The 16,887-nt window shown below is 39.5% G+C and overlaps 3 protein-coding genes across 4 annotated transcripts; 2 read left to right on the top strand and 1 right to left on the bottom strand.

The window, feature by feature from the left end:
* Positions 1 to 41: 41 nt before the first annotated feature.
* znf646 (zinc finger protein 646) lies at positions 42 to 9,270 on the bottom strand. 2 transcript variants are annotated; one of them, XM_081392992.1, is made up of 5 exons: positions 9,163 to 9,270; positions 8,556 to 8,707; positions 3,811 to 6,615; positions 2,611 to 3,693; positions 42 to 2,512 (listed from the first exon to the last, which is right to left on the bottom strand). In XM_081392992.1, the coding sequence occupies exons 3-5, from the start codon at positions 6,408 to 6,410 to the stop codon at positions 1,612 to 1,614; spliced, it is 4,584 nt and encodes a 1,527-aa protein (XP_081249118.1). In that variant the 5' UTR covers positions 6,411 to 6,615; positions 8,556 to 8,707; positions 9,163 to 9,270; the 3' UTR covers positions 42 to 1,611. The 2 variants fall into 2 exon arrangements, with proteins under 2 accessions (XP_081249118.1, XP_081249119.1); XM_081392993.1 differs by lacking the exon at positions 8,556 to 8,707 and having other exon boundaries at positions 9,163 to 9,231.
* Positions 9,171 to 13,951, top strand: znf668 (zinc finger protein 668). The gene is made up of 2 exons (XM_081392994.1): positions 9,171 to 9,402; positions 11,571 to 13,951. Exon 2 carries the CDS (start codon positions 11,581 to 11,583, stop codon positions 13,525 to 13,527), a length of 1,947 nt encoding a protein of 648 aa, XP_081249120.1. The 5' UTR covers positions 9,171 to 9,402; positions 11,571 to 11,580; the 3' UTR covers positions 13,528 to 13,951.
* Positions 13,952 to 14,734: 783 nt separating this feature from the next.
* gjz1 (gap junction protein zeta 1) lies at positions 14,735 to 16,864 on the top strand. Its single transcript, XM_081392539.1, has 2 exons — positions 14,735 to 14,778; positions 14,912 to 16,864. The coding sequence occupies exon 2, from the start codon at positions 14,958 to 14,960 to the stop codon at positions 15,660 to 15,662; it is 705 nt and encodes a 234-aa protein (XP_081248665.1). The 5' UTR covers positions 14,735 to 14,778; positions 14,912 to 14,957; the 3' UTR covers positions 15,663 to 16,864.
* Positions 16,865 to 16,887: the final 23 nt, after the last annotated feature.

The raw sequence follows: 16,887 nt of genomic DNA, 5'->3' as shown, positions 1-16,887 counted from the left end.
TAAAATAAAGATAAGGGAAGGAAGAAAAAGAAGCCAAAACACACTGTTATATTGTTTTTATTCAGTTCAAGAAAGTGAGGGTATCAACACCTACAAATAAACATCATCTGCTTATTAAGGTCCCTACTTGAGAAAGAAACATTGATCATGTGAACAAAAATAAATAATTTATATTTAAGATATATGCATCTGATTACAAGGAGTCTCAATTGTCAGTTTAAGTTCTAATGAAGCCATTAATACATAAAGGTTTGCAACTCCTACTCTTAAATAATCAGTAAGCACTGATCTATAGGTTTAAAAGGAAACCATCTAACAAATAATTCTAATCCAAGTAGGGTGGTGATATGAAATGGCACATTGAAATTCAATCTGGCATTAAAGACAGACATAGAAGCCTTGATGCCAGAAGCATCAAGCTAAATGTATTTTCTTACATTGCGTCTAGTAAAGTTGCAAGACCTGAGCATTTAAAACAAAACAAAAACTGTTGCAAAACGTTTAGTCTGTGAATTCCTGCCCTAATTGAGCCCGACCGATCATGGATTTTTGGGTTTATTCATTTTTTTGTGCTCCAATATCTTGAGAAGAATAAACTTCCACTTCATAAAACATTTAGTATAAAAGTATGCGCTAAGAAAACTGAAATAGTTCTGTTGTTCTTTCAAATACACTGCTGTGAATGCTTTTAAAGAGGTAAAGAGGTATTTCTGAAGTGTTTACAACCATTATCTAAAATACCTACATACTCAACCAATCTAGCATTTATCACACGTTTAATACCATGCATAATGTGTACCACATTTAACAGTAATAAAGACAAGAAGTATGCTTAAGGTATAAATGGTTATTTTTAAATAAATAAATATCTTTGAGATTTTCTACAGGACAGGCCTTAGGGTAGGTTGCTGTTTGACAGCTTTACCAGTGTCATCCATTGTGAAACTGCAGGAACATCATGTGTACAGTGGTCTTAATGAGAAGATGAAGTGATAACAGCAAATTTACCATGAGCAGTATGATAACCTGAAAAAACGGAAGCACTTAATACAAACATAATGAGAAGGATAGCACATATCTTTTTACCCCCATTATACCCTTCTTTAAAAAAAAAACAGAACACCGTATTCTGTTCCCCCTCCGATTACGCCAACTAATCGGTCGGACTCTTGAAGGCAGCACTGGGTAAGAGTTTGGACAGAAATACTCATCCAAGCTCTCAGTCTGAGATCTATCATAGTACCATACAATTTGTGCACTGTGTGGGAACACAAAACAAATGAAATAAAATTAAAAAATCTAAAATGGTCTCTGACAGGCACTGTCACTTATTCTAAAATGTCTACAGTATTACTGTCCCTACCAGAGGTAGTATCTTATCAATGCCAGCTTTAAGTGTCCTTTGAAGAACTATATTTAAAAACACAACAGTAAAGGAGGCAAGCCTCGCCGAGATTAGCATCTGTGTGCAACACCATCTGGACAAGCACAGCAAAAAACCTGATGTTGAACGATTATTGGCAATAGGCCTTGGGTGGAGAGAGTCTTCCTCTTGTAATAGAATATTGTTTTGAAATTTTCCCTTGGGGGTGACAAGACTGAAGTGAGACCTCAGAGGAAAGGGTCCACACCCAGTCCGATTAATGCATTATCATCCATATTGAAGGAGGACTCGAAGGTCTGTTGGGTATTTTGATGCATCTTCTGATGGTGCCGGAGGTTAGACTTGCTAGAGAAACGTTTGTCGCATAGGAGGCAAGAGAAGGGCTTCTCTTTGGTGTGGATGCGCCTGTGGCAGATAAGCTGGGTGGAGACCCGGAAGGCTTTGCCACACTCCAGGCACTGATAGCGTTTGGGTTCTGTGTGAATGCGCCGGTGATTCTTCAGTGCCATGAGATTGGTGAACTCCTTCTGACAGACCGAGCAGAAGAAGGAGCCAGTCTTGTGGCTGTTCTTGTGGTTGAGCAGTGAACCAGCGTGGCGATAAGTGCGCCCACAGTGCTCACACACATGACTCTTCTCCTCCCTACCGTATTCCTCACTACTTTCCTGCTGGTCTTGCGGCTCAGGGAAGCCATGTACTCGGCTGAAAGCTGAATCGATCTTAGGAAGGCTCTGAATTCCTATCTGCTGGTCCAGTGTAGAGTCCCAGTCTAAATCCTGCTGCATCTGCATACCTTGCTCATGGTGTGACTGCCCTTGTAAGCTGCCATGGAGCTCCTGGTGCTGCTGAAAACTAGCCAGGTTTGGGAAGTTCTGTTGACATATGTTGCAGTAATAGGGGAGTCCCTTACTATGCACCTCCATGTGGCTCTGCATGTGTGAAAACTCACAGAAGGTTTTCCCGCAATCTGGGCAGCAGTGGCGAGCCATTTGAGAGTGGCTCTTTAAATCCAGAGGATCTGTGAATGTTTTGAGGCAGAGAGTGCAGTGCAGGAGGTCAGCAGAATGAGTCTTCTTGTGGTTGAGAAGGGAACCGGCGTGTCTATAAGAGCGTCCGCATTGATCACATCTGTAACAAAGGACAATACTGGCATAAGATACAATGAAATTATGAAGGATTGAAAAGGATAGGTGTTTAGATAACATTTAAGAGACAATCTGACTCACGTATAGCATTTGTCCACACCATCTTGATTTACAGTAGAGTTTGGATTTCCGTTTCGGTAACAGCGATGTCTCTTTAGCCCAGACTTTCCCTGGAACCTTTTACCACATGTTTGGCAGCTGTAATGAGTTGCTCCCCGTGCATGGATTTTTTGATGGTTGTACAGGATACTGGAGAGACGAAAAGCTTTACCACAAGTAGGACAGACATACTTTTTCTTCTGCGTGTGAATGCGTGTGTGGTTTCGTAAAGCCATGGGATTGGAAAAGGGCTTGGCACAGAAGGAGCAGGTAAAATTGCCTGTTTTGTGAGTGTTCTTATGGTTCAACAAGCTACCGGCGTGACGGTAACTTCGACTGCAAATGTTACACTTGAATGGTCGTTCCTCTTTTCCTAGGGCCGTACGGTCTACATTTCCTGGGGGGACAGAATCAGAGACAGTCTCTTTGCAACAGGTGTGTCCTTGAAGTAGTTCATTATCTGGAAACACAAGACGGCAATTCTTGCATTTTAAATCCTTGTCTTGTTTGTGGCCCCTGACCTTTCTTCTTGCTGCTGCATTTCTTTTAGAGGTCGAACAAGTGTGGTTGAGTAACTGTTTGTTTCCTCTGAAGGCCTTTCCACATTCTTGGCAGCGGTATCTTTTGACAGCAAAGTGTATTCGTAAATGGTTCTTCATTGCTAGCTGGTTGGAGTAAGTGTTGTTGCACAAAGCACAGTAATATTCACCTGTCTTGTGCGAGTTTTTGTGGTTGACCAAGCTTCCCGCATGCCGATAGCTTCGCCCACATTGATCACAGACAAAAGGACGAGGGTCCTTGGGATCTCCTATCTGGCCCTTCTTTTCTTGGCTAGACTTATCACTGTTAGAGGTCTGCCGTTGCTTATGGCGTCTGCTCATTCTCTTTCTGCCGAAATTAAGTGCCTGCATTCCACTCCCTGAGGCATTTCCACTCATCTGCATGAGTGTCTGAATTTGTTTGTTGAGCTCTTCAATCTTAGCCTTGTTTTCTTGATGTACCCTCTGGTGGTTCAATAGTTGTTTATAGATTTTGAATGCTTTCCCACATTCTGTGCAACTATGCCTGGTAGAGAAAGAGAACAAAAAAAATCAGATAAACAAGAACTTGGCTAAAAAACAATACAGATGAAGTATGATACTTTTTGCAAAGCAACCAAATTCTGAAATTTTAAATACTTACTTCTTAACATCGAAGTGTGTCCTCTGGTGATTCTTGAGAGCCAACAAATTATAAAAACGCTTTTGGCAAACAAAGCAGCGAAACACTCCAGTTTTGTGAGACTTCTTATGATTGAGCAAAGATCCAGCGTGTCTGTATGAACGACCACACTGGTCACACTTGTACTGTCGTTCTCCATCAAGTGGACTCTCCTGTAAAAGTTCTTGTTGAAATGTATTTCTAAGAAGCGGTTTCTCCGCGCATTTCTCCCCCACTTGTCCATCTCGTTGTCCTGTGCACTTGTGGTTATTGAGGTGATAAAGATCGCTGCAGCTTATGCCACATTTCCCACAAATAATACCTTCCATTTCCACTTTTGGTTTGAGCTCATTCTGGTGGTCTGTTCCAAATTGATCTGGCGTATTACCTTCTATATTGCTATGCAAGAGCTGGTGGGCTTGTAGGTCTTTTTTCTTTGTAAAGCTCTCTCCACAAGTGCTGCAGATAATCAGACTGCATTCACTCTGCTGATTTTCACTCTGTTCATCTCTCTTGACCTCTAGCGAAGACACAGATGACGGGCCAGATGCCGAAGGTGCAGCATGGGTTTGAGTGTGACCTCGGAGATGGCTTCGCAGTGCACGCATGTTACTATAGTGATTCCCACAAACTGAGCACTGATACATCTCCCCATCATCCTCTTCACACTCAGCTTGATCTTCACTGTCACTCATTTGTCCATGAATGTTGTCATGAAAGGTCTGCTGTCTAAAATAGGCCTCAGCTGCACTGCCATTGTGTTCCTCAAAACCAATATCCTCACCCGACTCTCCTAAGAAATGTTGATGCTTTGTGTTTTGAAATTCCATGTCGTTCGTCATGGTCTGATACTGCTGAATCAGGAGGGGACATGTGTGAGACTTGATTCCTGCAATATCAGTAAATGTCTCACCACAGTCTGCACACATGTGCCTCTCCATGAGGTGTTCGTCCTGAGGTAGGTGCTCATCTGGGAAGGAATTGTCAAACTGCTCATGAAATTCAGTAGCATTTGGCTCGTCCACATACTCCTCGTCTGATTTATGCTGCACAGAGTCTACCAAGTCATGAGGAAGGCCTAATATTCCACTTACATCTCCCTCATGTGATGAAAAGCAGCCCTGTTGGTTCTCATGTGTTAAGGGTTCTGAGGAAAGCCAGTCACCCTCAGAACTAGCAGGCAAAGATGTGGGTCTTCCCTTATGAATCCGAAGGTGGCTTCGCAGAGCCGCTAAATGTGGGTAGCTCTTGCGGCAGATGGAACACTGAAAGATCCCGGTTTGATGGGATCGTTTGTGATTTATAAGACTGCCTGCATGCCTGTAACTTTTGCCACAAATGTTGCACCTGAAGCGGCGACCAGAACCGTCATCATCTTCTACTTTGATGTTATCAGGACATGGTTTTGAATGTTCAGGGTTGAGGTCCTCTGATGGTAGGGCCATAGGCTGTCCCTGAGTATGTACAGTCAATGAATTGTCATCCAAAGAGTTAGGTAGATACATTTCCCCATTTTCCATTGGCCCATCTGATTGGTCATAATCAACAACTTTATTGAGTAACTGAGGCAATGGTGGAGTGTCACTAGTGGGGGGATAAGGATTAGACTCTGGGGAATGAGTAACACTTTCATTGTACGAGAAATTGTGCTCCTCTGACAAATTGGTAGGGAGCTCAAATGACACAGAAGAGGAGTTGTGCAACAGAATATGATTTTGAAACTCATCATCATTAGCAAAAGTAACCTGACAAAGGTGACAAAAATGTATATTAACATCACCATTCTGTTGCATAACTTGCGGGGCAAGTTCTTGCTTGCAGTCTGTGAGGGCAGCTTTTGAGTTCTGTCCACTGAGACGACCTCGGGTTTTACTATGGATTCGCTGGTGACTATTAAGGGCAGCAAGATTGTTGAACTGTTTAAAACAGATTGGACACTCAAATATTCCCATTAGGTGAGTTTTCTTATGATTTATGAGGCTGCCATGATGTCTGTATGTCTTGTCACATGAGTCACATTTAAACGGCCTGTCTCCAGCATCATCTTCAGCTGCTGTATCACTTTCTGGGGTTGAGTTTGAAATGTGTTCGGACTCTGCTTCATTACAAAGGCCGCTCATTGGAGCAATATTCAGCTTCATGTCTGGCTGCAAATCTGGCATAATGTCAAAATCCACATCATCTAGATGCAGCAACTCGTCATCTTTATAACCACTTTCAATATGACTTTTTGCAACATCGTTCGTCATGACATGAGACTCTTTATTGCGATGGACCTTTTGATGGGTGACCAGCTGAGTTGCCAGACGAAAAGCCTTTCCGCATTCTGTGCAAGAATATTTCTTTCTAGATGTGTGGATGCGCAGGTGGCTTTTGAGAGCCAATGCATTGGAGAGCTTCCTGGAGCATATATGACACTGAAAAGAGCCAACCTTGTGTGTTTTTCTGTGGTTAGCCAAGCTACCAGCATGCCTGTAGCCTCGTCCGCATTCCTCACATTTGAACTTACGTTCCTCTTCTGAGTGATGAAAAGTGTCTATATGCTCTAAACGACTGGGCATGCCTGGCTCTTGCATAGCCATAATGTTATAGTATAAGGATAAGTAATGTCAATAAGAGCCAGCTTGAATGAGTGTGAGGGACACACCTGTCCTAACTATTATCAAAATGGCTTGTTCGGTGAGGCCTGAACGTGAAGGCAAAAAACTAGCTGAGAATACATTCTGTTCCATTCCATTGAAAAAATGTCATTGGGAGGATGGTGCAAGTGCAGGCAGTGGATGAAATCTGTAACAGAAAAGCCCATACATTGTTTACTATTAAGTTCACACAAGGCAGTAGTGCAAAAAAAAAAAAAAAATCAATCATGATACAAAGCAAACATTAGCATTGCTTTCTCTAATGTGACAAAAGCTCAGAGTTGACAACCAATGAGTCATTATATAAAACAAGTAGCCTAGGCTAATTAATCAACATTTTAACATTACTGTACAATAAAACACTGCACTGATTCATAGGGAAAATTCATGCAAACATAAACAAAATGATATCATTAATTACACTCATGTTGTTTCAAAAACAGTCTCAGTTGACATTCACTTTAATTGTATGGACTAAAAATGCAATTAAAGTAAATGTTGACTGAAGCGTCATTCTGCCTGACATCTTACTTTTTTTTATGCTGTTAGGAGAAAATCTTTCCTACAGGTTTGGAATGTCATGAGAGTGAGTAAATAGGACCCTATGACTAACGTGACGCAAAAAAAAAAACAGATGAAATTGCGAAATCCAGTCAATATACAGATATCAACATTTGAAGTGGATCAAAAAAGTTAATCAAAGTTGTCCTAAGACAAGAACAGGTAGTTCAAAATTATTGTATAACTGATGGAAGGTTTTGATTGACATAAAATGTTGACTACTGTCTTTTACTGTGCAATGTCAAGCACCTTGGCAAATTGAAATAATTATCAACTGAATTAATAAAACAAAAGTAGGCCTGTAGAATTAATTAAAAGTCAAACCATGTTGTGACTATGACTAGTGCAGGGCTCATAAACTTCTGGAGGGCCACAGTCATACAGAGTTGAGGTCCAACCCCTAACAAACTCACCTTCCTGTAAATTTCTAGTAATCCTGAAGGCCTTGATTAGCTTGATGTGCTTAATTAGGGTTAGAGCTAAACTCTGAAGGACAATGACCCTCCAGGACAAGAGTAGAAGAGTCCTTGGCTTGAGCCCTAGTGTTTGTGATAAACCCACAAAGAGACAGCTGTTTAAATATAAAGTGTGAATGATAAGTGCAACTTCATCTACACAAACTCAAAAGAAATTAGGACAGAATTTGATTTCCATAGTTGTTTATAATACATTTGTATTACATAATGAAAACACCAAATAACCAAAAATTGAAAAATAAATAAAACAGATTTCATAGGCCTGTATTATTGTTAAAACTTTTAATAAATTATTAATTTGTTAAAGTTTTAAATAGAAAACAATTAAACCAAAGAATTTGGGACAAAATAAAATGCATTTCAAAGGGCAAATTTTGTAAATAATGACTTTTCATGTTAGGGTAAATAGCTCCTTTGTTAAACAAATATGGTTTAATTTATAAGAAGTGTCCATTAAGCATAAAACACAGGCAAAAACACCTGATTTATATATATATATACACAAGGAACAATTAAACCAACTTGAGGTGCTCTATAAAATCAAAGTAACGTTACATGGAGGGTTTCTATATCCATAAAGACCATTTCCTATCCATCATGAATCTTTAACGTTAAGTTAGTTGGTCTGAGTTCTAGTTTTTAATTTAATGATTAAAATATAACATCATTCCACACAAATAACGCGGTATATCTGTCGGGATCCGACAGCATTAAGGATCAACTGACTGACGGGCTCCAGCAGTTAGATGACAGTCTGCCTCACACAATGGAGCTCTATTGACACACTAAACACTTCTCCAGTACATTAGCTTAACAGCTAGCTACGCAAGCACAATCTCGACAGTGTATTAATCGATCGTTGTAATAGTCTTCTAGTAGTTGTCTAATTTAATATATGAGACAAAACGCAGAGATAAGCGGAATAAAATATATTTTGGGAGAGGCAGTAGCATCCCATTCCACTGCGAGCTTGTTAGCAATTGGCGGCTAGAAACTGCGGCTATATCTAGCCAACTGATACAGCAAAAAATAACGTTAGGAGTATACATACTGAATGTTGAGGTCTCCCTATGTGGTGTTGGTGCATGTAATGTTGGCACTCCGTCCACTTTATTTTAGTTTCAGGACGGGCGTGTTCGTCCCCCCTTTTCTAACAATTGTCTTTTCCCCATCCCACTCTCGACTCACTTCCTGCTTTTGTTGCTAGGGAACAGGAAATGTGCATCAGTGAAAAAAGTCCGTACGTTTTCCCCTCAAGAGCGGTTTTCTTTTAACATACGTTTTTAAATAGAACAAACGTTGCTTATTATATTATTTATACCCCATCCGCCACTTCTAAAATTTGTTCAACCATTAACAATGAGCCTTGTTTGTTCATTTTTTAATGCTACCATTAATTTTAATGACAGCTTGCATTTTTAAAAATGTTAAATTCGACTGTATTTGGCAACTATTACAATAAAGTTATAGCAATAATTTTTTTAACAAACATAACAATTTACACGTTATTATAACCACACCATTTTTTTTATCCCATTCACATTTTTGTTATGTAACTTTATGCACAAAACAAATGAACATCCACATTGAAGTGAGCATGCATGATTTCCCCTCCCACAGGTTTTTTTTTCCACTCCACCCCATTCTTTCCCTCTTACCATGCACTGACTGTAGTCAGCAGAAACTCTTCAGCAAGAATACCAAAAGAGCAGAGTGATGAATGCGAGTTAATGTTGTAGGCATTCCCCAGGTGGAGAGTGAGGAAGTCATGAATGCTAACATCTAAGCGTTCGCAGGATAATTTCGTCGAGGTCCTAAAGCCGCCGACCTTCTCCTGAGATTAAACGATTTGCAATTCACTGTCAAAAATACAACCGTCTCTCCTGGTAGCACAAAAGGTACGTAACGTAAGCCATATATATATATATATTTTTTTTTTTAGAAATACTGACGAGATATAAACGGACACGTATTGTCAAAAATGCAGTGATTATGATGAAGTGACAGAAGCATCCGACTGCGAATTGCTTCGCATCTTCAGCGGTCCTAAAGCCAGCCATTTTGTGTTATAGTGCATGCTGAATAGTTGTTGTATGCGTTTAAGGCATGGTTATAAGCTCTTTGAATTGCATTTGCATTGCTTAAATTTGGCCATGGTTGTTATGTTTAATTTTGGTTAACATCGAAATGTAATTCAGTTTTGAACATTAGCAGTCCAGATGGCAACTTCCTTTGAGAACGAGCGTCTTTCCTATTTGTCCCTGAGGTCCTAATGCCGGCCATTTTGTGCTGCCTTCCCCATCCTTTATAAAATATTTACCGTGGTAATAGTTTCTGCCAAAAGGTTATATACTAGTTTTACAATAAATATGTTAACTTGTCATTCGCCACCATTGTCATAAAAAATCACAGGGGATAACGTTAATGTATTTTTAAAACAAAATTAGCAGTATGTGTAGTGAGCTAGTGACCATGGAATTTGGAAAGAATTGATTACCATGGTAAAATTATGTAATAGATTACTTACCAGCAACTACAAATCACTTTTTTTTTCGGTCAATTGTAAAGTGCAGTGGTCAAGTTTAAGAGTAAAAAGAGTAGGGTATTATTGTTTAGGATATTTTTGCAAATTCTTTGTTATTGTTTACAGAAGTATATTGTTCATTAAAAGAAAATAATTAAAGAGATGGAAAAAAATTAATGACTAAGAATATAAGTTACAATAAATAAAATCATCTGTCAAATGCAAATTTGAACTCTAAACTCTAAATCAGGGCTATTCAATTAGCTTCATCCGAGGGCCGGATTATCAAATCGAAAAGTTGAGGTGGGCCGGTGGGTTGGTTTGGGGGTTTATCTTATTTATTGAAACATAACAGTTTTAATTAATAAGTTAAAGTAACCCTAAAAAAGTCTGGTATTTACTTGGAAATGTGGTACCCAACATTATGCAAATATATAAAACCATAATAAATAAAAACTTGATAATTTACAGCTGTGTACAACTAGTTTCCTTGGAACAAATATATTATTAATACAAACTTATAGCTGTTGGTGAGAAATAATAATTATTTTATTTATAATAGTAGTTATGCTTAAATGAAAATATTCTGACAGTGAGACTTGTTAACCACAGGCTACTCGCTCCCACTGTATAAAAAATGCCTAAACACAAGTTAAAACTATACGAACCTTTACAAAGAAACTGACATAATTTCATAACAAACATTAATTATATATTCTTCTACCCACCTAATAAATCTAATGCAATATAAATCACTATATTTACTATTATACTACATAATATTATAGTATATATAGGCTATATTTACTATATTTATTTATTACTACATAGTATTCAATATAAATATTGCTTTCAATGTAAATAGTGATTAGTGGATTTAAAGTCTTCTAATTTCGTTCATGCCTCAGTGTTTCTCCTGCTTTCCTCATCAGCCTTGTTGGGAATGTTGAGGCTGTTTCATCCGATTTAATACTAATTAAATCATCGAGTGATTTGTGGTTTGTAACAGAGAGGTTTCTGTCGAACTGAAACGCTTCCACTGGTTGTCGCAACACTGTTTAATATAGTGTCCGGGACCTGGAGTAAACGCAAACGTGCTGGGCCGTGTTGAAACAACCAGTGAAACAACTGAAAACTGCGCGACTTGTTGTTACTGTACTGGCCGAGAAACCGCTTCAGATGATTCAGTGACGGAGCGGTCTGAATGAATCCAAATAGTTTTAGACCGTTATGCAAGCGCGTTTAGAACCGAACCAAAATAATGATTCATTCACGAATGATTGGTAGCCTATCGCTGGTTCAGTTGACATAAATTCGGGACACATATAATAACTGCTGAAATATTCGCACATAAAACGTTTCTCAGGTCAATCGGAGCGAGTATCAAACTGAATTAGCCGCACCGCCAGAAAAAGAGGAGGAGGGAGGTTGGTGCCGTCGGGCCGCATGGAGATGATTGGCGGGCCGCCAATTGAATAGCCCTGCTCTAAATTAAAATATTAATTCAAGGCACTCATTTGTGTATTTTGTTGTTCTCCCCAGCATTGTCAGGATGGCTTCACCACAACCAGGTAGCCCACCAACTGCAGAGCAGTATACACCACCTCCTTCTGAGACTGAGCCCAACAAAGAGCAAGACAACATATCAGAACAGCCTACAAGAAGAAGAGGCAAAGGGAGACTGCCAAAAACTCTGCACACTTTTAAATGCTCGACATGTCAGGAGGTCTTTGACAGCCCTTCAGCTCTACAGAGCCACAAGCTGTCAGTACATGGTAAAGACAAACAGCAGCAGTACACCTGTGGTAAGTGCACTAAGACATTCTCCAGCCGAGCACAGCTTTCCAAGCATCAGCGCTCCCACTCTGTTCAGCGTCCGTTCCAGTGCCCACAGTGCCATAAGGCTTATAAGACTCACTCAGAGTTGCGCAACCACAGCCGTTCACACACAGGGGAGAAACCATTTGTTTGTTTTGACTGTGGCAAGGCATTTATGCAGGCCATTTGCCTGCGTATCCACATGACGCAACACAGTGGCGAGAGGCCCCACTCCTGCCCCCATTGCTCTAAGAGTTATCCCACATTATCGAAACTCAAAGTGCATCAACGATCACACACCGGGGAGAAGCCTTACTTTTGTTCCGAGTGTGGGAAGAGTTTTGCCGACCCTTCAGTGTACCGCAAGCATCGGCGTAATCACCAAGGCCACCGGCCGTATATTTGCGGCGAGTGTGGTAAATCGTACACCGAGCTGAAGGACTTGAAGAACCATCAGCGCTCACACACGGGCGAGAAGCCTTACCTGTGCTCTGACTGCGGCAAAGCCTTCTCCCGGTCGTCCTCTTTGGCGTGCCACTTGCGAATCCACTCCAAGAGCAAGCCATACCAGTGTGAGCAGTGCGGAAAAGGTTTTACTCAGCTGTCTTCCTACCAGTCCCACCTTCGTACCCACTCTGGCGAAAAACCCTTCTTGTGTCCACAGTGCGGCAAGATGTTCTCAGATCCCTCTAGTTTCCGCCGACACCAACGGGCGCATCAAGGATTCAAGCCGTACCCTTGTGATAAGTGCACTAAGAAGTTTCGCCAGCCGGCGGACCTTGCTGTGCATCAGCGTGTGCACTCCGGTCAGCGGCCCTACAAATGCCAACGTTGCGATAAAGCTTTCGTCGCTTCTTGGGACCTGCGCCGTCACATGCTAGTGCACTCCGGGCTGCGGCCTTTCTCTTGCACTGAGTGTGGCAAGTCGTTTACGGAGCGCTCCAGTCTGAACAAACACAGAAGGGTGCATTCAGGGGAGCGTCCTTACAAATGCCAGCTGTGCTTCAAGTCATTTGTTGTGTCATCAAGTTTGCGCAAGCATGAGAGGACACACTTATCCGAGAGGCCGTTACAGGTCCAGGCCACTCCTGAATCAGCTCAAATGTTTCCCACCACCCTTCCTCAGTTCTCCTGCTCTCACTGCGATATGATATTCGGGACGTGGGAGGAAGTACAGGCCCATACCAGCCTTCACACTATCTCTCCACCGTCTGATTCTACAGTTTCGGCTTTACCTAACGGCCCTTACGTTTGTGTGACCTGCCAGGCAGAGTTTGCTCAGGTGGCTGATTTGCAGGCACATGAGAAACTGCACCCCAAGCCACGACCCCACGTTTGTGACCAGTGCGGTAAGGGTTTTCTGAACAAAGCCGGGCTTCGCAAACACCAGCGCATCCACTCAACCAGTCGGCCACATTGTTGCGCTGTTTGCGGAAAGGCTTTTCTTTTTGCCGCCTACCTACGCAAACACTTTCGTACCCACCGTGACACAGACTCGTCATCTTCCCTGTCTCAGACAGACATAGCGCCCAGCCAACCCCTGCCATCCCCACCAAGTGCTCCGTCACCGTCGGAATCTGAGCCCACCGCTATTTCCCTGACTGTTCCAGTGACTGTGCCGGTGTCTGCATTTCAGACAATGCCAGACCATGTATATATGGACAAGGAAGAGGGGCTCTAAACTTATTGCTGACTGTGTCGGCTGCTTTGAACACCTGGTACTGCTGTTCTATAATAACACAAAAGAGAATCTTGCAAAAAGCCTAAACACCAATAAAATTTCATTTTTAAATAGGATTAAATGCATCAGTGCACATTAATAGTTGAAAAAAAAAGATGCCTTTAATTTGCCTTGATATTGTAGGAAAATGTATTTATCTTTAGATTTGTGCCAAGATTGCTGAAAGGATTTATTTTGTATTTTTAAGGTATGTCTTAGGTTTGTTTAAGGTATGAACTGAATCAAAGTGTCAGTTCATGCTGCTCTTCAGTATCATAATCACAGATTTAATCTGATGTCATGTTTATACACTCGAAATCAGTGTAATATTTGAATGCTGATTTTAATCACAAGACCAATTAATCAATAAATTTTTCTCCATAAACTGTTGATATATTATTTTATTTTTCTTAAACAGTTTGAACAGCTTGTATTGTTTGAATATTTTTTTTTTAAAGCAATAAGCCAGTGAATGTGGTGGTAAATATGGCAGTGATTCTTCTTGGTATACAGTAAAACAACAATATCGCCTTTTGTTCTTTATCTGTACCCCCAATGTCCTTATAAGCTAAATTATAGGCTACTTCTTGGATTTTCGACAGTTTGGTGTATTTTGATATTTATGATAGGCCTATTTAAAAATGCTTTCATTTACAATTCCCAGTCACAAGTTTGGACACTTTTTAAAAATGTTTAATCTAGTTTTGCTGACAAATATAAGTAGGCTAGTACCTAGATATGCTTTCTACACAAATTTTTTTTTTTTTATTATTTATTTAGTGTAATTACTTTTTATGATTAATTAAATGGATGAGTAGACATGGATAATGAAAGAAAGCAGTCAACAAGTTCCATATTTTAAATGACTTTTATTGTACTGTTTATATAACTTGTGGGGAAAAAAAATAATTAAATTAGTATTATAAACAAAATAGTATGCGTGTCAAAAAATGTAACCAGTGGTGAAATTTATTCAAAATTTGTATTCAAAATTTAACATTTAAAGTGTGTTAAAATTATAGTTCTAGACAAAAACTTGCATTTCAGATCTTAGGCCCTAACCCTAAGTGAAGAAACAAGTTAACTGTGGATAAATGTGTGAGAAACAGTTTTTGATGACACACACAGTTTAGAAGGCTATATATTCAGCGAAGCTCAAAATGACAGCAACTTCAGCATTGGACAAACTCTACATTCCCTCTAAAAAAAAAGGTATGTTTGGTTTATGTTCTTTAAAAAAATTCCACACTGCTGTTTTGAAATCATGTTAATGTTGTATTACACAATGTACCAAATAGAGTATTTGTAATATGACTAATTGAAAGTTTTCCTATTTTGTCTGCAGATACATTCTTATTTGCATTAAGAATCATCATCCATCCTAGAGAACAATGGCAGCGATAGTTACCGGGCTCATCCCAATCCTCCGCACTGCAGTGGATTCCACCACCTCCTATAAAGGTCGGACCATGTGGTTCGGCTTGCTCTGCATCCGCCTGGTTACCGTCTTTCTGGCTCAGTTACCATGGAGAAGCCTAAATGAGGATTTCCAATGTAACAGCACCTCAAAGTTCTGCATTAACGCTTGCTTTAATATACATTTTGACAGTTCTATAGTGATGGCATGGCATTTCCTCTTCGTCCTTCTTGTGCTCTCAGTCCTTCTTATGGAGCTTTTTTCTTCCCATCTTCGATATTCATTCCAGAAGAAGAAAGAGAGAGAAATGGCACCTCAAAGCGAGCAGGGAGGTGTCGAAGGTGATCCCACCATGACTGTTGGTGGTAGGATGGTGATAGACCTCCACAAGAGCAAAAGCAGTGTGGTGGTGTACCTGTTGACCGTGATGGTGCGGATTGCAGTGGAGGTTTTCTTCTTATATGTCTTACTCTGCTGGGTTCTGCCTAAATTGGATCAGCCGTCATATGTTTGTGATGCAGAACATTTTCAGGGATGTTCAGTACTGCAGTGTGTGGTCCGAGGAGCAGCAGAAAAGAAAATGTCTGTCCATGGACTGCTGTTTATATCTGCCCTGGTTATTATTACAAGCAGTGTGTTTTGTCTCTACTCAATAGGCCACTATCTCTGTAATGATTAAAAAAAGGTTCTTGGTGAACACCATAGACTGTAAAAAAAATAACACAAGCATATTTAGTAGCATTAATGCAACCGTTTATAAATTATTCCTTTCTAATTTTTTTCTGAAATGCTTTATTATAGCTTACTGTGTCCGATACTGTAATTAATATGATTGTATTTTTAGTCCCACTTTATATTAGGCATCTTTAGCTACTATGTACTAACATTTAAATTAATAATTTGAATAATACAATGCACTTATTGTGTACATACATGACTTTACAGTGTACATATTTTAAAAATACTTGCATGAAATTACACTGTTGACACTTCTCTTCACCCTTAACCCACCCTTAAACCACCTAACCTTACCCGTATATCCCACCTCAATAGCAGCGCAATACAATATGAACAGAGTAAATTGTACTTATTTTTTTAATGTAACTTCATGCGTATTTGAAGAAATAAGCAAGATCAACTTAATTTTTTCATTTACGCATGAAGTTTACTACGTAATCATTTTATTGGTTTTTCTCACTTTTTTTAAGTTAAGGCAACTGATCACTCTAATATAAGTGTGACCGTATTTTTATTTAATGTGATTGAATTTGTAATTTTGCAATAACTTTGGAATAAATCACATACATTTTTTTTTTTTAAAAAGAGTTTAGTTGTTTTCAAGTACAGATATCTAAACATTCTTAAATCAAGATCACATTTGGAGAAGCAAAATGACTTGATAAGAAGTTGCTTTCTGAAAAAATTATCAAAATTATGAGTTTTTACTTAAAAAAAAAAATCCCAGTGTGGTCAGAAAATAATCTTGTTTTCCCTTTGAATTAATTTTATTTTTCTGACCCCGCTGACTGATAATTGTTCTTGTTTTAACTTGTTTTAAGTAAAAAAAAAACAAAAAAAAAAAAAACAGGACTTTATAGTAATTTTCCTTAAGTAAAGGCATCTTAATTTAAGAATGTTTAGATTTTCACTGAAAAACAGAAAGGAGAAAAAAAAATTGAGTAAGAAAAATATTTTTTGCAGTGCTAGGACAAAAAAATGTGTTAAGAAATTGCTTCTTGGTTTTGCATGCGTTTCTGTGTCTGCAGTTTTGTTGTTTGGGCTGAGAAGTCATTTTTTATGCATCATGTGTGAATGCTGAGTGAGCTGTTCTGTTCAACTTGTTCTTTTCAAATCTCTGACAATACACAACAAGATTAAATGTTTCATAAAACACAAAGAGTCAT

This window comes from Scardinius erythrophthalmus (assembly GCF_964197995.2).
Source record: "Scardinius erythrophthalmus genome assembly, chromosome: 18".
NCBI lineage: Eukaryota > Metazoa > Chordata > Actinopteri > Cypriniformes > Leuciscidae > Scardinius > Scardinius erythrophthalmus.
Note: the sequence above shows the minus strand (reverse complement) of the source record. Positions and strands in the feature narration are given on the sequence as shown.